Here is a 25,724-nt window from a genome sequence, read left to right as displayed (position 1 = left end):
AAGCCCAGACCATGATCTACCAGTTGCTGACCCCCGCCATAGTGTGATCATCCTTGGAAATTCAGCTAACTAGGTAAACTCCTCTATTAATTGACAGTTTAGTGTTGGCAGTACATAATGTAGATGGCGATTAGGTCATGTGACCTCTTATCAACTGCCACAAAATTGTGACACTGGTTAACCACTTAAGCCCCGGAAGATTATACCCCCTTCCTGACCAGGGCCTATTTTGCGATTCGGCACTGCGTAAATTTAACGGACAATTGCGCGGTCATGCGACACTGTACCCAAATGAAATTGACGTCCTTTTTTTCCCACAAACAGAGCTTTCTTTTGGTGGTATTTGATCACCTGTGCGATTTTTTAAACATGCGCTATAAACAAAAAAACAGCGACAATTTTGCAAAAATAACAATATTTTTCAAATTTTTTTTATATGAAATCCCCCCCCCAAAAAATGTAAAAATCTAAATTTTTTAACATTTTAGGCCAATTTGTTTTCTGCTACATATGTTTGGTAAAAAAAAAAATTGCAAAAAGCGTATTTTGATTGGTTTGTGCAAAAGTTATTGCGTTTACTAACTAAGGGAAAGATTTTTGTAATTTTTATTGTTTTTTTTTTTTAACGAGTAATGGCGGCGATCTGCGATTTTTTTTTTTTGCGGGACTGCAACATTGCGGTGGACAGATCGTACCCTTGACTGACATTTTTGACACTTTTGGGGTTACCAGTGACATTACTACAGTAATCAGTGCTATACATATGCACTGTTACTGTAATAATGACACTGGCAGGGAAGGGGTTAACTTTATTGGAGAAGGAGGGGTTAAGTGTGTCCCTAGGGGCGTGCTTCTAACTGTGATTGGATGTGGCTTTTCATGTAACAGCAGAGATCTACGGTCCTACATAGCAGGACCGTATGATCTGTTGCTGTTACACAGGGAAGAATGACAGGCGGCTTTGTTTACATTAGCCGCCTGCCTTTCTCCCGGTGTAACCGACGATTGCGAGTGCCCGGCGGACATCGGGTCCGCCGCTCACACGCGTGGGGGGGGGGTCCGTGAGCGAGCGGGAGCGCGCCTCCGGCGGCGCGCGCTCGCTCCCTAGAGCCTCACAGGCTAGCGACGTATATCTACCTCACTTTGCCTGTGAGGGGCTGACTGCCGACGTAGATAGACGTTAGGCAATCGGCAAGTGGTTAAAAAGCCAAATTTCATTTATTTTGTTATTCCAACTTTTTATAAAATTATGTCAATGGTGGTAGACCACTACAGTTAAAATAAAACTGGGATACTGAATTAGGGCTCATTTACACAATTGTTACCCTCTGAAGAGCGATCCACAGTAGATGGGTTGCATTCAACAGGAGATACCCCAAGCATAGCAGACGCAGTCTTTGCACCTTCAGGAAGAGCAGTAAAAATACAATGAACCATGTGTTTTTAAGCAAATGTAAATGAGGGCTTATAATGTAATTTCCAAAGCCAACATCTCACACTTGCTGCATTTTATTTGTAGAAGTCATTTCATAACAAGGGGAGGAGAAGGTTCATATAGCACAAATAGCATATTATCACAGATGTATTCCATCCAGTATAGATCAGCTCCTCTCCAGCACTGTTTCCTCTCACCGGTATATGTAGAGATAAAAACAATCCTCCACTAATGTGATACCGTTTCAACTTAATTTCATTCAAATAAAACAGCACACATTACACTCACTTTGTGGATGAGAAAATCGCTCATTAATAACCAAATACACGAGTAGTGGCCGCCTTCGGTCCCCTGTCAGCTCCACCTGGAGAGGAGCTGATCCATACTGGATGGAATACATCTGTGATAATACGCTATTTGTGCCTGATCCATGAGAGTGGGTAGGCATAGTGGTCTGGTGAGCCTCCCATTCATCTGTATTATTCCCGGCACATTGGTGGTGAAGAGTGAGGGTGTCCCCTCTCAAATCACATTTGTTGCTCTTCCCTGGATGAGATCTTCAAGTTATTGCCCATTTGAGTTTATGGACTTTTAATCGATTTTAAGCTGAAGTGTGCAGTAATTCAGTTTTTATATTATAGTCTGTTTTCTCAATGTACTTTAAGCACTTAAAGCTGGCTAGGAGGTACCACCATTCCTGCGCTACTGAAATTTTTGCATTTTGTGATCTAATTCATATTACAACATTTATACATGATTTAATTACCTATAATAGTGCCGGTGGGGAAAGGGGGGTGTGGGATCAGTGGCAGGACTGGTGGGGAGTGGGGAATGGGACCAGTAATAGTGGCGGCGATGGGGGTGGGATCAGTGGTGGCGATGGTGGGGAGGGGGTGGGATCAGTGGTGGCGATGGTGGGGAAGTGGCTGGGATCAGTGGCGGCAATGGTGGGGAAGTGGCTGGGATCAGTGATGGTGGTGAAGGGGGGGTGGGGGTCAGTGATGGTGGTGAGGGGGGGGTGGGATCAGTGATGGTGGAGAGGGGGGGATTAGTGGTGGTGCCATCCTCCCCCACCTCTGCCTCTTACTGATCCCATCCCCCCACCACCAAGGATCTCTGTAGAAGTGATGGGGGGGGGGGGATAGGGATGAAATCTGTGGTGTGGGATCAGTAAGAGGCAGCAATGGTGGAGGTTGGGATCAGTGGTGGAGCAATTTGTCACTGACACTTATATAGCCGCCCGTCAGTCGATTCCCCTCAGCTCAGTGGTCACGAAAACGGCCTCCACAGTCCAGGGATGCATGCATGTGAGTCTACTCGCAGAGGGGAGAGCTCCACCACCTTCTAATTGGCTGACTCTCCTTCAATGTCTGTGAAACTCCGCCTCTCTACTCCCTGCTCTACATGGATTGGCTGGCTGGCTGGCTCTCTAATGCCCCATACACATGTGCAGATTATCTGCAGACTTTTGTCTGCAGACTTACCAAAACCATATAATATGAGGTCAAACCTAAACACTTTCAATTTGTATGCAATCCGGCAGGCCCTTGCACTACATAGAAAAGGTAAGTCTGCAGACAAAAGTCTGCAGATAATCTGCACGTGTGTATGGGGCATTATTCATCGTAGTAAGTGAGCTCAGCTCAGCCTCTTAACAGCCGACCACAGATTCCTCCCCCCGTGTGGTGCAACTATAAGCGCTTTTCCACTGCATGGTACGGATCGGTTTGGAGCTTTTCCACTGCATGGTACGGGTTAGAACGGTTTGGTACGTTTTGGTACAGCGGCACTTTTCCACTACATGGTATGGCGTCGGTAGGGCTCACTTAAACAGTACCACCTCGGTTGGGGTTCCAAGCAGGCCGTACCGATAGCATATCCCACAATCCTTTGCATTCAGCATTGATTGTTTGTCACTACTAGCCACTGATTGGTCAGAGAATCGTTGTAATCCCACCCACTTAGTACTAATTACTACAACAGTGGAAAAGAAAACCGAGCCGAGTAGAGCAGAGCCTATACAGTGCTGAAAGGTGCCGACTCATACCACGCCGAGCAGGGCCAAGAAGTGCCGAGTGGAGCATGGAGGCAAGCAGTTACTTGCAGTGGAAAAGTGCCATATCCGACTGACTCTGAGGAGGGAGGCACTCACTCACACAGCAGAGTAGCACATCCACATCCAGAACTGGCAGGAGCCGGCGGGCCCCCCCCCACAGTGGTGGAACTCCAAGGCGCGACTGCTGCGACTCTGATAGTTCCGCCACTGCCAGAGTAGAGTCCCAATAGTCTTCTTTTTCAGCATTGGCTCTGGCAAAGTCTAGGTGGGCTTTTTTGTACATGGGCTTTTGGAGAGGCTTCCTTCGTGGATGACACCCATGCATGCTATTCCTCTGCAGTGTATGCTGTATTGTGTCAGGGGAAACAATTACCGCAATTTGGTTTTCTACTTTAGTTAACTGCAATGAACTTCTGTCGAGGTGTTAACTTCCATAGATGGCCTGGACGTCTCTCTGAGACGGTTGCAGTTCCAATCTTTGTTACATTTTTGTATCACTTTTGCTGCAGCATTCTGCTGATCTTCTTGTAGCCTTCACTTTTCTTGTGTAAAGACATTATTTTCTTTCTCGGACCTTGTGATATTTCTTTGTTAACAACCTTTTATAATCAGCTGTCTGCTGAAAACCTGTTTAATGAATAATTAGACTCACCTGTAGTTGAATTCTTGTTAATTAGAATTTTGTTGTCTAAAATTTAGCTTTGCTCTTAAGACTTTCATTGGGGTGTATTCATTTTTGCAACATGTTCCTGAATGAATTTGTTAGGAAAAATATTTTTTTGTATGTGGAAATTAACAAATCTTGGTTACAATTAATGGGCCGTATTTGTGGGAGTATTTTGTAGTATAGTGTCCCATAGAAAATGTTGATTCTGAAAGGAAAGTAAAGGTTTTCTGACAAAACTGTTGGGGTGTACTCATTTATGCATATACCATATTTGTGCATATACTGCGTGGGACATACCTCAACAACCAACCACAACAGCACAGCAATTATACATATGTTGAGAGATACTGGTTCAATGTTATTGCTTCTTCCTATAAAAATGCTATTTCAATCTCATAAGCCCTGATGAAGCGTTATTTGGGGAAACTCGTTGGCACATAAAGCTCTTATTTTACCAGCATTATCAGACGCAAAGCATACCAACACTCTGGGGTATTATAGAGTACAGTAGATTTATACTACTGCTCAGTGGGATTTATTTACTATTGTTGTATGAATTGTTTTTAGAAATGTTGTTATACAATAAAATTCTATGAAAGCACCAAATTAAGATCCCAAGGTGGCAACGGAGCCTGCACTGGAGGAATCAAACGTCAGACACCCTGAAGAAAGGTACGTACCAGGTCGTTGGAAGACCAACAAAGCCGACGCATGACCCTTGCTGGTACTCAAGGTAAATTTCTGCTCAACCCCCGTTGAAGGAAGGTCAATATCCGAGCCACCGAGAAGGAGTGAGGAAGGACCCCAAGAGACTTACACCACGCAATGTACGTCTTCAACATACAATGGTAGATCCTAGAGAAAGATTTCCTAGCTTTCAACAGTTTAGGAATCACCGACTCAGATAAACCCCTATCCTTCAGCACCTGGCGTTCAACAGCCAAGCCGTCAAAGCCAGCGACTGTAAAGCAGGATGGAAGATCGGTCCTTGGGACAGCAGATCCCCCCTGAGAGGAAGCTGCCAAGGAACGTCGGCGACCAGCCGCACCAGATCGGCGTACCAAGCCCAGCTAGGCCAGTCCAGGGCCACGAAGATGACCGGAATCCCTTCTACCTTGATCCTGCGTAGAAGTCTTGGCAGAAGCTTGAGAGGAGGGAAGGCATTAATAAGACGATACTGACTCCATGGGGCAACCAGCGCCCCTGTGGTGTCTGCCAGAGGATCCCTTGACTGAGCCAGAAACCTCTGCACCTTTCTGTTGAGCGAAGATGCCAACAGATTCACCTCGGGGGTGCCACACTGGAGACACAGCTGATGAAATACCTCCGGATGAAGGGACCATCCCTGTGGTCCAATGCCAGCCGACTGAGGTAATCTCCCTGCCAATTTTCTACCCCGGAAATGTGTAAGGCGGAAAGGGCTGGAACAAACCATTCTGCCCACCTTAGAATGCTGGCTACCTCCAGAGCCATTAGGACACTTCTTGGGCCCCCTTGGTGGCTGACATAAGCCACAGCAGTGGCATTGTCTGATTCAATGCGCGCTTGGAGTTCCAAGACATTGATTGGGAGTCTTGACTCCTCCGGCGTCAAGATCCCCTGAGCCGAATGCTTGTGGAGTACTTGGAATTGAGTTTCACCCACCTTACATTCCTCGTTGGCTGAATGGACAAGGGATGGCTGCAGAGGTCAGAGATTAAACTGGTCGTACACTAAATGAGAAAAATCACTCATTTCCCCCATCTATGCTAAACAACATGGATTAAAAAATCTCTACTGCTGACTATTGTGAGCTGGCACCCATGACTGTCAGAATACCCAAATAGTGGCTGCATAGGATTGGTCGAAGCCACTGTTTGGCTGGCAATTTTCTGTCTGTCTCCAATTTTGAAATGGAAGGATGTTGGGCAGGTTGTGCTAACAGCGCCACCCATGGCTTGAATTTCAGTCAGTTCATGAGGACCGGATGAACTTTGCTTAATGTATTGCCAGCATCATCTTTTGTAGACCTTTTGCTTCACTGAGTGTCTGATAAGGATCAATTTGTGTTGCAAAGTCAGGGAAGTCAAACAATTGATTCCAGGATTACAGGGGGATATACAGTAGAAGAGGTTTCCCTGGTTGCTTGCGGTGTACCTTCTGATGGTGCCGATGACTGAAATACACTGACTCTGTTAGTGAGTGTCAACACACACAGACACTTTAATTTTCAAAGGGATCATTCTTAGAGGTGTGATTTTCCAAAGTAGTAAAATTGAACTGGAAGGAGTCAGCTGGCTCCTCCAATAGCTGGTCTTGACTGACTGGATGCTGAGAAAGTTCCTGAAGTCTTCATATGCAAAAGTGGCGGAACAGATCAAGGCAAACTGCCGCTAACAGTCTTGTTTGTTTTAGGACTCCATTGAGCTAGGTTGCCTTGAAATTGCTGTGAGTATTGGCAGAATACTAGTCATCAATCACATGGTGCTTCTTGGTAGCAAGTCGTTCGACAAATCAACCACATAATGAATGAAAATCATCCAGCTAGTCAACAATGCAGAGAAATAACAAATGGACAAAGCTTCTGTTCAACTTTTTATAAAAAGGGTTTTCAGGAAAACAATATATAATCTTTAATTAGACAGAAGGGTCCCTCCCCCACTCCTTGCTATTCTGTAATTAACTATATCATCCTTCACCTGCAATGCCACCAGGAGGCGAAATCTGGTATCACCCTTCCCCTTTCACAAACAATGATACTGTACAAGCCCTACAATATAAAACTGGATGAATAGGAAATAACAAGAACAATGAAAATTGTCGGTTGAACAGTGAATGCATCCTATCAGATACAGTCACTGTTCAGGTATTCAGGCTGCCAGGGGTGCTTCGGCTGTCAGAATACAATAACTGGCAGAGGAGATTCCCCCATTAACGCTGTTTTGCATGGATTGATTTCTCTTGTTCAGTTTGCAGGATTGATGAGAAGTGAAATCCACACGTAAGGCTAGCATTAGGCTCTAATCATTACTGTAAGGATAAGAATGACGCTCTTGCTGTATGTGAGTTTTAGGGATGACATTTTCAGGCATCCTCTAAATACTTTCACAGCACAATTTGTTTTTCTTATTATTAAAGGACTATGGCAAATAGCCAATATTCACACTAGTGAGGTTCCTCAAAAACCTAAGGAGGCAAGAGATGAGAACCAAACACCAGGGCTACCAAATCTGCATTTCCACGGTACGCAGGACTGCAAGCTTGGCTCATTTCACTCTTCTAGGTGCAGAAACTTTGATTGGACAACTAAGATTTCCCATGTTACGTCTCTATATCTTCATTTTTGGACTTCTTGTTTTTCTTGCTTTTCGGTGTTAAACCACTGGAATATTCTGACCTCAGCAGATCCGAAAAACGCTTTTTCTTACTGACTAATTTATGCCCGTCAGATCTGTAAAAGAGAAAAAATATATAAGATTTACTTGGCCTGGTCTTATATACCAAATAAAAGCATTTAACGCAGACCTTGCATCAAAATGGAAACATTTTATTTTATCTATCTTATTAGATAGAGCCCCACCCACAGGAATAAAAAAAAGAAGAGAAAATTTTAAAATCTTATATGCCACCCCACCACCCCAAGGAGGGTGACTTCATGGACCTTCCTGAAAGGTCTTGAGAATCTTGAGGATCTCAAGTATCCTGAGAAAGCATTATTAAACAGCACTAGTGTGTCAACTTGTAGGACCTTAGCAAGGGCCCATGAGGTCACCCTTGGCTAGGCTCTACTGGCAATATACAAATTGACAATAATACAGAAGAAATAGCTTACATAAAGTACCCAGGTATTGCGTAAAAGGCAACAGAAAATACAATGGTAACAAAACCAAACAGTTGGTGATTAGGACAATTTTAGAAGAAGCATAGCATTCCAGTTAGATATACAAGTGTGCAGTGGGAAATAAAAATAAAACACAGGACACCAGCCCATAGATCTATGTAAGCATGGTTCCTACACTAATTCAATTTCAACCACTCCCCAGACTGTGGTGGTCCACTCTGCCCATATTCTATCTACTATTTTTTGGACAGCTCCTGGCAGTAAAGGTTGTTTTAAACACGGGCGGCGCATGGTTGATCAGATCAATCCACATTTGTAAAGCCCCGTCCGTACACACGATCAGATTATCGAACGATCTGTCGTCCGTTTTTTGTGGCATGCTAGTCTAATGTGGAAAGTGAAGAGGTTATTTTCATACGAATTTTCCCGTACGACAGAATTCTACTTCAGCAGTGATGTCATGTGTTGGATTGTTTTGTATGTGTTTTTTCGTCTCTGAGCATGCCTAGTCTTGCTCTTAAGATTTTTTCCGTCTAAATCTGTACTAATGAGAAGAAAATCGGACGTTGTTTTGACGGACGACAAAAATTATATAGCCTGCACATCAGGATTTTGTCGGCCGAAAAGTCGGAGTCGGCTGTCGAAAGCACCATACTAACAATCCGAAAATCGGCATATCGGTCGTCGGACGAATTTTCCCTACAGATTTATCGTGTGTACGGGCCTTAAGGCAGGGGGGAGGTCTAGTTTCTCCAAGCAAAGAACAATAGCTTTTTTGAATAAAAAAGAGGAATCTAACCAGGACCTTCTGAGAGGCACCCAGGTATTCCTCATCCAGATCTCCGAGTAAACACCTGGCTGGAGAACAGATGTTGGGTAAGGCCAATTTTGTTTCCATAAAGGAGGTAATACTGGACCAAAACTGATGTATCTTTGGGCATTCCCATACAATATGGAAAAAGGTTCCCATAGCATTATGACATCTATAACATTCAGGTCAATGGCGGAAGACATTTCTAGTTCCATATATAGTTTTGTCTATGTACATGGAGTCGTCAAATTTCGTAAAACATATGCAAGGCTCTTCTAATCTCAATAGCAGTCTATAGACAAAGGCCTGACAGAATTTCAATGAAAATGACATACTTGCTAATTAGTTTATCTTATAATCATTATCTCTAAGCAGACTGGGTTAGATCTGCTTTTTCATTGCTTATATAAAATGTTGTCTTTGCAAATAAACATTTAATAGAGGTGACATCTATAAAACGGGATTTGAATTTTTTTTAAAGAGAAATCTGAAGGAAACTTTTTAGGAATCAATGTTAACAGGCTAGGACTGAGAGTACAATTGCCTTTCTATGTTGCAGCTTTAGCTGTTGAGCAATGTAATTAACAGGCTTTTTACAACAAAGCAGATATGGAGAGCCTTAAAGTGGTTGTAAACCCTTAAGTCTAATACTAACGGGTCGAATGTCGGGCGGCGTAGGCCGGCCCAATAGAAACCAGCTGACATTCGGGCCGCGAGTATTGCAGTCGGTCTGACAGAAGCCTGCTACTGTCGAAGGGGCATGACAGAAAAAGGTCTGCCGGTCGACTCCCGATCAGCGCTCTCAGGCAATGACTGGAGTGTTCTGGCAGGGGGAGGCATCCCCCTATCAGAACACAATAGAACAGCAGGGGAGATCGCTGTACTAACGATGGATAGTTAGTACAGTGGCTCCTCCTAAGCTGTCAATTTTTGTTTTTGTTCAGCCCTGCTAGGTTGAACGAAAAAAAAAAAAAAAAAAAGACTAGTGTGTACTATGCTTTACGACTACCCAGTGAAGTGACTGGCCTCAGGGGATACGCAGAAATGAAATCAATCCTCCTACATAAGTTGTTCCTTTTTAACAAACTGAAAAAACATGGGGAACAGTTCAGTCCATTCCAGTGGAGATCTGTAGATCTGATATACATGCTGCCATATACGTATATCCTGTATACCATGTGCCATATCTAAATACACTTTCAAGTATTATTTTAAAAAAATAGGTATGATGCTACCCCTTTTGTAATGACAATATCTCTTTATTATATCACTTTGCGGTTCACTGATTTATCTATGCGGACACATTTTTTGGTACCCCATAGCATAAATGAAACCTTATGTGTCAAATAACTTTATACCTGCTCCCGCACTCGTCCCTGGGGAGACCTTGTAATGCATGCCCTTCAGCCTGTCTTTTTCCACCTAGTTACTGGTGGGGGGGGGGGCTACTTGGTGAGTAAGTACATTGCGGTGTTGGTGATACGCTCAGCGGAATATGTATTATAAGTGATAACACTATGTTTATATTTCAATGTAGAACCCTAGAGATCATCTCATTTCAGTTACTTGCCCCTGAGGAAGCGTCAGCGAAACATGTCGGGCATTGTCTGTTGGATTTAGCCGTATTGGCTGATCATCTGAGGTTATATTGAGAAATTGCAATTGTTTTTATATACAATGTTTTTGATGTCTCTGTATGTTTTTTGTTTTGTGCACACTTGCTTTATGTAAAATATGAAATAAAGATTATATATATTTTTTACCGGTTTGTGGTTTAAACCTGTTACTGGGTACCAGTAAAGTCCCCCCCCCCCACTTCAGCCCTCACACCGCCATTTTTGGTGGGGCTTACTAGTCCTTGATGTAAATTGATACAAGAGATGGTTAGAGACTGCAGACATGATACAAGAGATGGTCAGAGACTGTAGACATGATAAAATAGATAGTCAGAGACTGCAGACAAGATACAAGAGATGGTTAGAGACTGCAGACATGATACAAGAGATGGTCAGAGACTGCAGACATGATACAAGCGATGATCAGAAACTGTAGACAGTAAAAGAGATGGTTAGAGACTGAATACATCATCCAAGAGATGGTTAGAGACTGCAGACATGATACAAGAGATGGTTAGAGACTGCAGACGTGATGCAAGAGATGATCAGAGACTGCATACACGATCCAAGAGATAGTTAGAGATTGCAGACATGATATAAGAGATGATCAGAGATTGTAGACATGATAAAAGAGATGGTTAGAGACTGCATACATGATCCAAGAGATGGTTAGAGACTGCAGACATGATACAAGAGATGGTTAGAGACTGCAGACATGGTACAAGAGATGGTTAGAGACTGCAGACATGGTACAAGAGATGGTTAGAGACTGCATACATGATACAAGAGATGGTTAGAGACTGCAGACATGATGCAAGAGATGGTTAGAGACTGCAGACAAGATACAAGAGATGGTCAGAGACTGCAGACAAGATACAAGAGATGATGAAAGACTGCGGGCATGATACAAAAGACGGTCAGAGAATACACATTCTAGTCATAATATTTCACACAATTAGTCACCATATATGAAAACTGGAATGAAAAGAACATCCATGAACACAAGTAGATAAGATAGTTTGCTGTAAGGTTTTCAGTAGGGCCATCATGACAGGAAGCGGAGTTGTAATCTGACAGGTCAGGTGTCACGGCTGCCCTGTATACAGCACAGCTGTCAAGCAAAGGTAAAACAGACTTAATCAATAGCTTGTAATCCCCTATTAATTAGTGACAGTGGACCGCACAGTTGTATGGCCTGAAGAGGTGACCATGCGGGAGGGAGTTGTGCTCCAAAATTGCTGCAGTTTGCTGGGTGGTGACTCAGATGTCAGGTCAAAGGTCTCTACTGAATTCGTCTAATCACCTAATTAGCAATCATGCACCTACCTGTCACAACAAACGCTTAGGAGAGGGGAAGGCTGGATGAGCCAGGCTAGTGGGACGGGAAGCTTGTTAACATCCTAAGGCTACGTGAGATAATACAGCCTCCCATCACAATGCTAACTAACCATTTAGGACTTCTAAAACCTCTGAGATGCACATCTTATATTAAGAATAATAAATAAATAATAATTGTAAAAATCTACAGTATAATATATATGTATATAGTCTAAATGATTTCCGCACTTCAATATGCTGCTGCAATCTTCAGAGACATTTGTACATCCGGTACAAAGGTAAGTACAACACAACCCCTGTATGTACTGGATTGTTTGGACTAAGTGCACCCCACTATTTAATATATACTGTATATATTGTATCTATACACATACACACACATTGAGGCAAAAGTGGAGTCCCTCTCTGGTCTTGTCATGTGTGTGTTAGTGTGTGTGTGTGTATATATATATATATATATATATAAAGGTTTAAAAAACCTGTACTCAAAGTGATTGTAAATGATAACCTTGTAAAACAACCCATATAGTTTAAAATAAAAATAAAGGTAAAACACTTGTGTATAGATATGAAACGCATTATAAATACCCTTTTCCCTTTTTTTATAAGTGATCACATTCCCTCTGTTGTCAGCTGAATAAGAGCTGTGGGAGGAGAAACTGCAGCACACTGATAGGGGGTAGGGGCGTGTCAGGACAAATCTGATCAACAAAGGAGAGCAGGCTGAATTCTCAGCATAGCTAGAGAATTGCCCAATGTCTGTTCTCCTGCTTAGTGTGGACAGTTTTTAATAGGAGAGCAGAGGGACTGATAGGAACACCAGGGATTTCACACATAGGAGCAATGCAAAGAGAGCAGGAGACTCTTTTTTACAAGTACATGGTACAGCAGGCACATATCAGGGATATGAAATGTTGGGTTTGCATATTAGTTAATACATAACAGTGATTTTCCAAACTGTGGCCCTTTGCTTGCCTTCTCCTGGACCTTGAGGCATTATTCCTGTCACTGGCACCAACAATGGGGCATAATTTCTGCCACTGGCACCAACAATGGGGCACTATTCCTGCCAATGATACCAACAATGGGGCATGATTTCTGCCACTGGCACCAACAATGGGGCACTATTCCTGCCACTGATACCAACAATGGGGCATACATTTTCTGCCACTGGCACCAACAATGGGGCATCATTTCTGCCACTGGCACCAACAATGGGGCATCATTTCCGCCACTGGCACCAACAATGGGGCACTATTGCTGCCACTGATGCCAACAATGGGACATAATTTCTGCCACTGGCACCAACAATGGGGCACTATTCATGCCACTGATACCAACAATGGGGCATAATTTCTGCCACTGGCACCAACAATGGGGCATAATTTCTGCCACTGATACCAACAATGAGACATAATTTCTGCCACTGGCACCAACAATGGGGCATAATTTCTGCCACTGATACCAACAATGAGACATAATTTCTGCCACTGGCACCAACAATGGGGCATAATTTCTGCCACTGATACCAACAATGAGACATAATTTCTGCCACTGATACCAACAATGAGACATAATTTCTGCCACTGGCACCAACAATGGGGCACTATTCCTGCCACTGATAGCAACAATGGGGCAAGATTTCTGCGTGTGGCACCAACACTGGGGCACTATTCCTGCCACTGATACCAACAATGGGGCATAATTTCTGCCACTGGCACCAACAATGGGGCACAATTTCTGCTACTGGCACCAACAATGGGGCACTATTCCTGCCACTGATACCAACAACGGGACATCATTTCTGCCACTGGCACCAACAATGGGGCACTATTCCTGCCACTGATAGCAACAACGGGACATCATTTCTGCCACTGGCACCAACAATGGGGCACTATTCCTGCCAATGACACCAACAATGGGGCACTATTACTTTCATTGACACCAATGATGGGGCATCATTTCTTCCAATGACAGCAAAAATAAGGGAACCATTCCTCTCATTGACACCAACTATTTCTCCCCTTAATACCAAAGATTGGGCATTGTTTACGCCCACTGGCCACAGTTTGGCCCCTCTAATGTTTGAAGGACAGTAAACTGCCCCATTTTTTAGAAAGTTTGGAGACCCCTGATATATAGGATGCCTTCGCAGACCTTCTGCCAGGCTATAATGCTGATTCTGTATTATAAATACTTTGAGACACTGAACCAGAGGGGAGTCAGAACTCCTGAAGCTAACATAATTGTTCTGGGTTGGCAGTTCAAAGTATTAAACTCATTGGTTTAGCAAGGAAGCCAGATAACTAGTTTTTTTGTAATGAGGGTCAGCAATGGGTTGCATTAATTATTATTTTTTTAACTTATTTATTTATTACAGGTACTTATATAGCGGTCAGTTTACGCAGCGCTTTTCATATTTATACACTACATTACCAAAAGTATTGGGACGCCTGCCTTTACACGCACATATTTAATGGCATCCCAGTCTTAGCCCGTAACAGCTTAAACTCTTCTGGGAAGGCTGTCCACAAGGTTTAGGAGTGTCTATGGGAATTTTGACCATTCTTCCAGAAGCGCATTAGTGAGGTCAGGCACTGATGTTGGAGACAACGCCTGGCTCGCATTCTCCGGTCTATTTCATCCCAAAGGTGTTTTATCCGGTTAAGGTCATGGACCTTGCTTTGTGCACTGGTGTGCAGTCATGTTGGAACAGAAAGGGGCCATCCCCAAACTGTTCCCCACAAAGTTGGGAGCACGAAATTGTCCAAAATGTCTTGGTACAGTATGTTGACGCCTTAGTTCCCTTCAGTGGAACTAAGAGGCCAAGCCCAACCCCTGAAAAACAACCCCACACAATAAACCCCCCTCCACCACATGATTTGGACCAGTGCACAAAGCAAGGTCCATAAAGACATGGATGAGCGAGTTTGGAGTGAAGGAACTGACTGGCCTGCACAGAGTCCTGACCTTAACCCGATAGAACACCTTTGGGATGAATTAGAGCACAGATTGAGAGCCCGGCCTTCTCTCCAACATCAGTGCCTGACCTCACAAATATGCCACTGGAAAAATGGTCAAACATTCCCATAGACACACTCAAACCTTGTGGACAGCCTTCCCAGAAGAGTTGAAGCTGTTATAGCTGCAAATGGTGGGCCAACTCAATATTTAGCCCTATGGACTAAGACTGGGATGTCATTAAAATTCAAGCGGATGTAAAGGCAGGCAACCCAATACTTTTGGTAATATAGTGTATATATTGTACATTCCCATCACTCCGTGCCCTCAACGAGCTTACAATCTAAGATTCCCTAATTCCCATACTTATGCTAGGGCCCATTTAGACAGGAGCCAATTAGATTTTAACAGAATGTCCTTAGAAACAGTCAACTATTTTTTTCCTCCCCAAAAAATGTAACTCAGTTTTGACAGCCTTGCAATTCACCCTACCTTTTTGTCACTCTGCACTGCCAGCCAGGTGACACCGCTACTGCCTATAGTAGCTTTGTGTATCACTGGCCTGCTCATTAAACTGTGAAACGGCATCCCAACAATATGAGGTTCCTCCTGACATCAGGATGACAGCACTGCACAAAGAACCAGAACCTGACTGGCTCATGATGCCCAGCTTTCCATATTTTGCCTGATTAGTGGACTTTAGTAAGAAAGTAAAAATTTTTTATATATATATATATATATATATATATATATATATATATATATATATATATATACACACACAATATATATTTTATTATATCTTTTAATGTGACAACACTGAAGAAATGACACTTTGCTATAATGTAAAGTAATGAGTGTACAGCTTGTATAACAGTGTAAATTTGCTGTCACCTCAAAGTAACAACACACAGCCATTAATGTCTAAACCGCAGGCAACAAAAGTGAGTACACCCCTAAGTGGAAATGTCCAAATGAGCCTGAAGTGTCAATAATTTGTATGACCACCATTATTTTCCAGCACTGCCTTAACCCTCTTGGGTATGGAGTTCACCAGAGCGTCACAGGTTGCCACTGAAGTCCTCTTCCATTCCTGCATGAATGACATCACGGAGCTGATGGATGTTAGAGACCTTGTGCTCCTCCACCTTCTGTTTGAGGATGCTCCACAGATGCTCAATAGGGTTTAGGTCTGGAGACATGGTTGGCCAGTCAATCACCTTTACCCTTAGCTTATTTAGCAAGGCAGTGGTCATCTTGGAGGTGTGTTTGGGGTAATTATCGACAGCAAACTGTTTGCAGGCTTTCTTGTACATCAGAGGCTTCCTTCTGGGACGACAGCCATGCAGACCAATTTGATGCAGTGTGCGGCGTATGGTCTGAGCACTGACAGGCTGACCCCCCCACCCCTTCAACCTCTGCAGCAATGCTGGTAACACACATACATCAATTTCCCAAAGAAAACCTCTGGATCTGACGCCGAGCATGTGCACTCAACTTCTTTGGTCGACCATGGCGAGGCCTGTTCTGAGTGGAACCTGTCCTGGTAAACCACTGTGTGGTCTTGGCCACTGTGCTGCAGCTCAGTTTCAGGGTCTTGGCAATCTTCTTATAGCCTAGGCGATCTTTATGTAGAGCAACAATTCTTTTTTTCAGATCCTCAGAGAGTTCTTTGCCATGAGGTGCCATGTTGAACTTCCAGTGACCAGTATGAGAGAGTGAGAGCGATGACACCAAATTTAACACCTGCTCCCCATTCACACCTTAGACCTTGTAACACTAACAAGTCACATGACACCTGGGAGTGAAAATGGTTATATGGACTCAATTTGGACATTTTCACTTAGGGGTGTACTCACTTTTGCTGCCAGTGGTTTAGACATTATTGGCTGTGTTGTGTTATTTTGAGGGGACAGCAAATTTACACTGTTATACAAGCTGTACACTCACTACTTTACATTGTAGCAAAGTGTCATTTCTTCAGTGTTGTCACATGAAAAGATATCATAAAATATGTACAAAAATGTGAGATACTGTGTGTGTGTGTGTATATATATATATATATATATATATATATATATATATACAGTGGGTACGGAAAGTATTCAGACCCCCTTAAATTTTTCACTCTTTGTTATATTGCAGCCATTTGCTAAAATCATTTAAGTTCATTCTTCTTCCTCATGAATGTACACATAGCACCCCATACTGACAGAAAAACACAGAATTGTTGACATTTTTGCAGATTTATTAAAAAAGAAAAACTGAAATATCACATGGTCCTAAGTATTCAGACCCTTTGCTCAGTATTTAGTAGAAGCCCCCTTTTGATCTAATACAGCCAGGAGTCTTTTTGGGAAAGATGCAACAAGTCTTTCACACCTGGATTTGGGGATCCTCTGCCATTCCTCCTTGCAGATCCTCTCCAGTTCTGTCAGGTTGGATGGTAAACGTTGGTGGACAGCCATTTTTAGGTCTCTCCAGAGATGCTCAATTGGGTTTAAGTCAGGGCTCTGGCTGGGCCATTCAAGAACAGTCACGGAGTTGTTGTGAAGCCACTCCTTCGTTATTTTAGCTGTGTGCTTAGGGTCATTGTCTTGTTGGAAGGTAAACCTTCGGCCCAGTCTGAGGTCCAGAGCACTCTGGAGAAGGTTTTTGTCCAGGATATCGCTGTACTTGGCCGCATTCATCTTTCCCTCGATTGCAACCAGTCGTCCTGTCCCTGCAGCTGAAAAACACCCCCACAGCATGATGCTGCCACCACCATGCTTCACTGTTGGGACTGTATTGGACAGGTGATGAGCAGTGCCTGGTTTTCTCCACACATACCGCTTAGAATTAAGGCCAAAAAGTTCTATTTTGGTCTCATCAGACCAGAGAATCTTATTTCTCACCATCTTGGAGTCCTTCAGGTGTTTTTTAGCAAACTCCATGCGGGCTTTCATGTGTCTTACACTGAGGAGAGGCTTCCGTCGGGCCACTCTGCCATAAAGCCCCGACTGGTGGAGGGCTGCAGTGATGGTTGACTTTCTACAACTTTCTCCCATCTCCTGACTGCATCTCTGGAGCTCAGCCACAGTGATCTTTGGGTTCTTCTTTACCTCTCTCACCAAGGCTCTTCTCCCCTGATAGCTCAGTTTGGCCGGACGGCCAGCTCTAGGAAGGGTTCTGGTCATCCCAAACGTCTTCCATTTGAGGATTATGGAGGCCACTGTGCTCTTAGGAACCTTAAGTGCAGCAGAAATATTTTTGTAACCTTGGCCAGATCTGTGCCTTGCCACAATTCTGTCTCTGAGCTCTTCAGGCAGTTCCTCTGACCTCATGATTCTCATTTGCTCTGACATGCGTTGTGATCTTGAAGGTCTTATATAGACAGGTGTGTGGCTTTCCTAATCAAGTCCAATCAGTATACCGTAATCAAACACAGCTGGACTCAAATGAAGGTGTAGAACCATCTCAAGGATGATCAGAAGAAATGGAAAGCACCTGAGTTAAATATATGAGTGTCACAGCAAAGGGTCTGAATACTTAGGACCATGTGATATTTCAGTTTTTCTTTTTTAATAAATCTGCAACAATGTCAACAATTCTGTGTTTTTCTGTCAGTATGGGGTGCTATGTGTACATTCATGAGGAAGAAGAATGAACTTAAATGATTTTAGCAAATGGCTGCAATATAACAAAGAGTGAAAAATTTAAGGGGGTCTGAATACTTTCCGTACCCACTGTATATATATATATATATATATTTTTTTTTTTTAATTATCCATAACCAAGCGAAATAGTGTTTTATATGCTATATTTATATTACATCTAGATAATGAGGTATATGGATTCAAACAATACTTTTCATATCTCATTAGGATAAGCTTTATTTTTATACGTAGAGGATGCAAATTTATTTTGGTCAAATGACTTACATGGTAACTCTGGACTGTGTTAGGCTGCATTCACATGTCAGCGTATGGATCGCGGGCAGAATCGCCGCGATTCCGCCCGCGATCCGGAAATCATTGCAAATCGCTGGACTCCTGTGCATTGCCCGTGATTTGCAATAGCACCCCAAATGCTGAGCGATGTTGCCACGATTTCCGCCTGCCGAATCGCGGTAACATTGCGCGCAAAAAAAATTGCGGGACCTATTACGCCCAAAAAAGTACAAGAGCTTCTTTGGAGCGTATTGCGTCCCGCAATTTTTTTGCGCGATGTTACCGCGATTCGGCAGGCGGAAATCGCGGCAACATCGCTCAGCATGTGAATGCAGCCTTAAGGTGGCCATAGAAGAGTAGAAAAACAAACAATAATTGAAACATTAATTTATTCTAACATTCAACGGTCCAATCATTATATGGGGAATTTTCCTGCAAACTTTTTTTTCCCCAATCAATGCATTAATTCCTGTTACTACTCCTACTACTTATGTGCATTTCACTTATTTATTTCTTTTGACAGATTGACCTACAAACAATTAGAAAATTGTTCAAAAAAATTAATTTCCCAAGTGTTCGTTCGTCCATTTTCGATCTGGAAATGGAAATTTCCTGTACCGTTAAGCACACTAACCATACAAAAATTGAATAATCGGTCGATTGACTCGATTTTACATTTGATTTTTTAACCACCCATGGCCACCTTTAAGGTTCTCTTTTTTGTATATAGTTTTCTAATGGTTAGATTCATGCAAAACAATGTGACTGCTTTCCTTGCCTGAAAAAGGGTTTCTCTGGGAAAAAAACAATATGTAATATTGCCAGAGGGTGTAAGCATATTTAGGGTCCCTAGATACTTAATGGGACAATAATGTTATCTTTTAAACTGGAGGCAGTACAGTGTCCTCATTAGAAACCACATACTGGGGGCTTATCCTACAAAGTTACGCTAGCCGCACTACATGGGACACCAAACACAATGCCTGCTTGCTCTGCAGGCAGTAACAAAAGGGGTTAAATGGAAATGATTGACATGAAAGCGCGTGGCAGGCACTTGAATGGTGACTCAGTGCCAGCAAGATGTTATTTTGTGTTCAGAAACGCTGGGCAAAGTCCCCATTCCCCTCTGGGACAGACTAACTGACCTTGTCCAGCCTCGGTGCCCATAGACCTGACACATCCAGGCAATGGGATCACAGTAATTACCGGCCACAATGTTCTGTGTATTCTCTTCTAGTGACACCCGGCTCCTTTTTTTTTAATTGGGGTTTTAACCTGGTTCCTTTTCAGATGTGACAGAGTATGAAATGGGCTTATTCCAGGGGGCCGGGAGAGCCGGTCTGATCCCTATTGTGGCTCAGTCTTCATGGTCAACGTGCTTTGGGAGCTCCAGACAATGACAGTAGACGGTCTCGCATCCTCAGCCGCCCTACTGCCATACTCCTGTGCTGACTTCCCAGACACATGTAAATCTGGAGACCAGCAACAAAATAAAGTACGCAATGAACAAGAAGTCTCACCCGCCATCTGCTTGTTTGAAAACGCAGCAGATGAGATAAAGGAAACGTGGAAAAGCAGGAGAAAGGCTGCCCAGACATGGCAACAGAGATCCCAATACTGCTCTTCAAAACTGGGATCTGTATTGGTTGAACTGCAACTCTAGGAGAGGCAAAATCAACCGGCGACCCACAAGTCTAGTGCCATCCAGGTGATGTTCCTTCAGTTCCGAAAATCTTTTTTTTTTTTAACATTTTGAAGTAAGTTTTACGATTTTGAGTTGGGCTGCATCATAGCCATCTTAAACTTCACGCGGCCTGTGAGCTGCAGGTTGGACACCCCTAAATTATATGACCATAAATTACTAAATTGCAAATAGGAGAGCAATAAGTAGTTGGAGCGGCCAGCTAGGAGATAGCCTCAAGCCTCGTACACACGCAACAAATTTCCGCCAATTGGTCATCCGTCTTTTGTCCAGAGTGGTGTCTGTTGGTTGGAATGTGCTCTAGACTGCACACGAATTTTCCCGCACGACAGAATTCTACTTCAGAAGTGATGTCATGTGTTGGTTTGCTTTCTTTGTGTTCTTTCCTCTCTGAGCATGCCTAGTCTTGCTCATAAGATTTTTCCCCATTGAAATCTGTACTAATGAGACGAAAATCGGATGTGTTTTGATGGTTGACAAAAATTTTATAGCCTGCACACCAGGATTTTTTTTGGCCCGAAAAGTTGGAGTCGGTTGTCGGAAGCATCATACTAACAAGCCGAAAATCAGCAGATCGGTCGTCGGACGAAAATTCCCTGCCGAATTTCGACTCGTGTGTACGGGGCTTTAGTCTCGGTTCACACTGATGTGGTGCGGGCAATCGCGTGTGATTCGGACAGAAATTGCACCACATTCCTGTTCAAATCACATGCGATTATTTGCAGTGCCATTTGAGCCCATTCACTTTGTATGGCTCAAATTGCACCACACCCGCACGGAAAAGGTGCATGAACCTTTTTTTTTTGCTGCACTGGAATCAAGATTGCATGGGTGTTCACACCCATGTGATCTGATTCAGCCTATCACACTGCGTTTTGTGACACGTTTTTGGGGTGTCGTTAGCTTAACCTTGACACCTGCAGTGGTTTGCATGGAGAAGTGCGATTGTGATGCGGTGCATTAAACGCACAGGAATTGCTGCAAATCCCGCACCCCATCAATGTGAACCAAGACTAAATCCTCCAAAAGCAGCACAAGCCAAACACTATAAACATATCTTCCTTGACAATGGTGACATCCAATCGAAACAGGTCGGTCTAGGCAGGAGGTGACGTCACCAGTACAGGGACACTGTTGTAGATTGTGCACTGTAATTAGGGTAGTGTTTTTTAACATTACACCGCGTCATTCATCAACTGTTGCCGCGCGTCCCACTGTGCATGCCCAGTCACTAAATGAAATCATCTCGGCTCCAACCCTGAGACTTCCCTGCGGGCGCCTCATTCATCAGCAGGTGCGGCGTCCCAAATGATCTCGGCTCCAGGAAAATGTTAAAGCGGCGGGATATATGAAAATGTAAAACATTTTCCTGAAGCCGAGATCAGGGAAGTCTCACAGGTTGGAGCCGAGATGATTTCATTTAGTGGCTGGGCATGCGCAGTGGGGCGTACGGCAACAGCTGATGAATGACGCGGTGTAATGTTAAAAAACACTACTCCGTGAAAATTCCCTACCCTCCGCAGCTGTGAGCATGTGCACTGGGAAGTGGCTCAGCTGATGAATGACGTACCCTTGCCGGAAGTGACGAGGGTAGGGAATTTTCACGGGTAGGGTTTTTTTTCACGGAACACCGGTTCCCTACTGCGCATGCGCAAAGCCCGCTGTGCATTCTAATTGGCTCGGCGGCTGGGGAAGGAGGAGAAGGACAGAACTAACGAGGGACAGCGCCACGACGCTGTCTCCCAGAAATGGGGAAGAGTACCTGTCAAAAACAGGTACCTGTTCCCCCCTCCCCCATGAAAGGCGCCAAATGTGGCACCAGGGGGGGGGGGGGGGGAGCAGATAAGTGGAAGTTCCACTTTTGGGTGGAACTCCGCTTTAAGTGGATTAGTGCTCCTCTTCCTTGCTCTGCTCTTATTGCCCCAGTCATTAGGCACACACATGCTTGCACTGTACTAGAAACATTGAAGCAACACAGCTAGAAAGGAACACGCAGCTGGCAATATAGAGTGATTGTCTTGTTTTATTGTTATACATGGCATCTATGTCTTTTATGTTTATCTTTACACTAGGATTTGTGTGTGAGTGGTGCAGGAGTTTTTTTATACTGCTTATGCGTTCTAATATATGTATATGGGAGCAGCCATATTCGCTCAGTACAAAAGCACACTCTGCTTCCTGCTTAGCCATGCTCCTAAAGTGGTTCTGCTTTTCTAAGTCCACCACTCAGGTTTGACGGGGAGAAAACATTGATACCCAACATCTTTATGGCTCCCTATCACTTCATAAGGACTATTACCTGAGCGCCGCAAACCCATAACATAACATCTTTATGACTCCACTTGTTGATCTGCATGTCCCCTTAGTCCCAGGAGAAGTGATTTAACTGCAAGCTTGCATAACATAGTTGAAACCCCCCCAAAAAAAGAAAAAAAAAGCTCCTGTTCCTTTAAAGCATGATAAATAATATAGCGCTTCTGTAGTGTCATTTGACTCTCTCTATGCTGTAAAATACCTGGTTGATCCTGCCTGTTCCTGTTTCCCCCTGTGTATGCTGACCACGTTAATCATGGCTGCTGATCCATAATACCGTGGTCAGTTTACGTGCCTCCATCATCCCGCTGTGTGTTCTGAGTTTCTCCTCTCCCGTTCCCTTCTTCCTGTCATATCCTAGTCAATAAGAGCCAATCTACTCCCTGTCCTTCCCCTCCTGCCACTATTTCACTGCAATATCTAAAACAAAGACTTGTATGCCCTTCTGTTTTATAAAGGCACAAACTACAGTGTGTGTTTTTTGAAAATGATGATGCTAAATACCGTCTCTCACACTGCCGTTGTGCAGTCACGTGATCTGCATCTGCTGGCTGGCTGATCTCAGAAGGGAATATCAGCCCCTCCTGCTGCTCTCCTTAGATCAGGGAAGGAGAGCAGAGGGGTGGGGGTCATGTGACTGCACAGCTGTGGTGTGAGAGAAGGTATTTAGCATTATCATTTTCAAAAAACACACACACTGTTCATGTCTTTATAAACCGGAGGGGATACCAGTAAGTCAATAATGTGAATTTACAACAACTGTAAGATGATGATGATAGAAAGGACATTCCAGTATGACTAGATAGATCCTATGGTGGTTGTCTGGTGCTGGGGAGCAGTTACATTTGGAACCTCTGGAACCCCTGTTCCTGCACCTCTGGTGACATCTTTGAAGGTACTCTATGATGTATTTCAGCTTGGACCAATGTAACTATGTATATACCATATAACAAGACACAAAAAGTTTTCAAGCTCTCCTTCCCGACCAGTCTACGACCAACCAAATTGACCTGTCCAACAGTACGCGTTAAAAACAGGGGTTTAGTTGCACACATTTGCAAATACATGCGTAAGCCACAGAGCCCCAACAAGGCACCCCATTATCTGTGGTCCTAACTCTAAATTCTGTGAGTCTCCACAATGGAAGCACATGCTGGTTGGTCGCAGACTGGTCGGTAAGGAGAGCTTGGAAACTTTTTGTGTCTTGTTATATGCGTTACCCTTCCAGTGCTCCTTGCTGCAGAGACCAGTTACAGGTGTGGGCAGTAACCATTTGTTTGTGCAATGTATATACCATACCTGGCTGGTGCCCCTGGAAGCTGGTATATGCATAGTTACATGGGTACAAGTTGGATCCATATAACTATTTAAAAAGGTCTTACCTGCAATTAGTCGTTAATTTCAAATTTTTACATTTGCGGTACCATATTCCTTTATTGTATATGTACAGTATATTGTATGCAGGGAAAGCAACTACTGTATATTTCAGTAGAAATACTCTATGATCAACAACTACTGGAATAAACTCTTAGCCACTCAGATTGTGTTGTTTAAGTCTGTCGGACCTGACTGGTGGGCTTGCATGGAGAGAGAAAACCAGTAAGCAGCTACTACTGCCTTGCAACACTGCAGTACTTGATATAAATCCCAGCCAGGACAGGACACACCTGGGTTTGCATGTTCTCCAAGGCACAGTGCTGGATTGAGATCAGTATAAGGAGGGGGGGGGGGGGGGGGGGATAATTAGCTGCACTCAGGTTTTTTACCCTAATGCAGAGAATGCACTAAGGTAAAAAAAAAACCTTCAGCCTTTGGTACCACTTTAATTGGCTCCTACCTCTTAGATTGCAAGCTTTTCGAGAGCAGGAACTGATGTGAATGGATAGTATGTAAAAGCACTGGGTACACTGATGACACTATATAAATTCCTTTTAAAAAATAAATAGCAGTAGCATTGTACAGCACACACAAAAAAAGGATCCGCACATATAATGAGCAAATATCACTTCTCCCATATACATATTTATTTACAAACTATATGTAGAAATGTTTTTTTTTTTTAAGTGTATGTAGATCCAAATTTTGGATACACCAAGGAATAGCAAAAACCCTGTCAGTTTTTTTTTTTTTTTCTATCTGTGCCCCATAAAGGAGATTTCCCCTTTACTTCCTGTACAGAGATACTACAGGAAGTAAGAGGAGAGCTCTCCAAAGTGAGGGGAAATCCCCTAGAATCCTGTCCAGATTGCTGAACCGGCCACAATGCGATTCATGTGCCCCATAAAGGAGAATTCCCCTTCACTTCCTGTACAGAGATACTACAGGAAGTAAGAGGAGAGCTCTCCAAAGTGAGGGGAAATCCCCTAGAATCCTGTCCAGATTGCTGAACCGGCCACAATGCGATTCATGTGCCCCATAAAGGAGAATTCCCCTTCACTTCCTGTACAGAGATACTACAGGAAGTAAGAGGAGAGCTCTCCAAAGTGAGGGGAAATCCCCTAGAATCCTGTCCAGATTGCTGAACCGGCCACAATTCGATTCATGTGCCCCATAAAGGAGATTTCACCTTCACTTCCTGTACAGAGATACTACAGGAAGTAAGAGGAGAGCTCTCCAAAGTGAGGGGAAATCCCCTAGAATCCTGTCCAGATTGCTGAACCGGCCACAATGCGATTCATGTGCCCCATAAAGGAGAATTCCCCTTCACTTCCTGTACAGAGATACTACAGGAAGTAAGAGGAGAGCTCTCCAAAGTGAGGGGAAATCCCCTAGAATCCTGTCCAGATTGCTGAACCGGCCACAATTCGATTCATGTGCCCCATAAAGGAGATTTCACCTTCACTTCCTGTACAGAGATACTACAGGAAGTCAGAGGAGAGCTCTCCAAAGTGAGGGGAAATCCCCTAGAATCCTGTCCAGATTGCTGAACCGGCCACAATTCGATTCATGTGCCCCATAAAGGAGATTTCACCTTCACTTCCTGTACAGAGATACTACAGGAAGTCAGAGGAGAGCTCTCCAAAGTGAGGGGAAATCCCCTAGAATCCTGTCCAGATTGCTGAACCGGCCGTGATTC

At 43.6% G+C, this 25,724-nt stretch overlaps 1 protein-coding gene across 2 annotated transcripts in view; it reads right to left on the bottom strand.

The window, feature by feature from the left end:
* Nucleotides 1-7,394: 7,394 nt before the first annotated feature.
* Nucleotides 7,395-25,724, bottom strand: part of DDX31 (DEAD-box helicase 31) — a 171,550-nt gene continuing 153,220 nt past the window's right edge. For both annotated transcript variants that reach the window (XM_082262938.1, XM_082262939.1), the window contains exon 21: nucleotides 7,395-7,588. In XM_082262938.1, coding sequence (XP_082119064.1) covers nucleotides 7,459-7,588 — 130 coding nt within the window. In that variant the 3' untranslated portion in view covers nucleotides 7,395-7,458. The remainder of the gene's footprint in view (nucleotides 7,589-25,724) is intronic.

Source organism: Pelophylax lessonae (genome assembly GCF_965119305.1).
Source record: "Pelophylax lessonae genome assembly, chromosome: 7".
Classification (NCBI taxonomy): Eukaryota; Metazoa; Chordata; class Amphibia; order Anura; family Ranidae; genus Pelophylax; species Pelophylax lessonae.
This window is presented reverse-complemented; position numbering and strand designations above follow the sequence as displayed.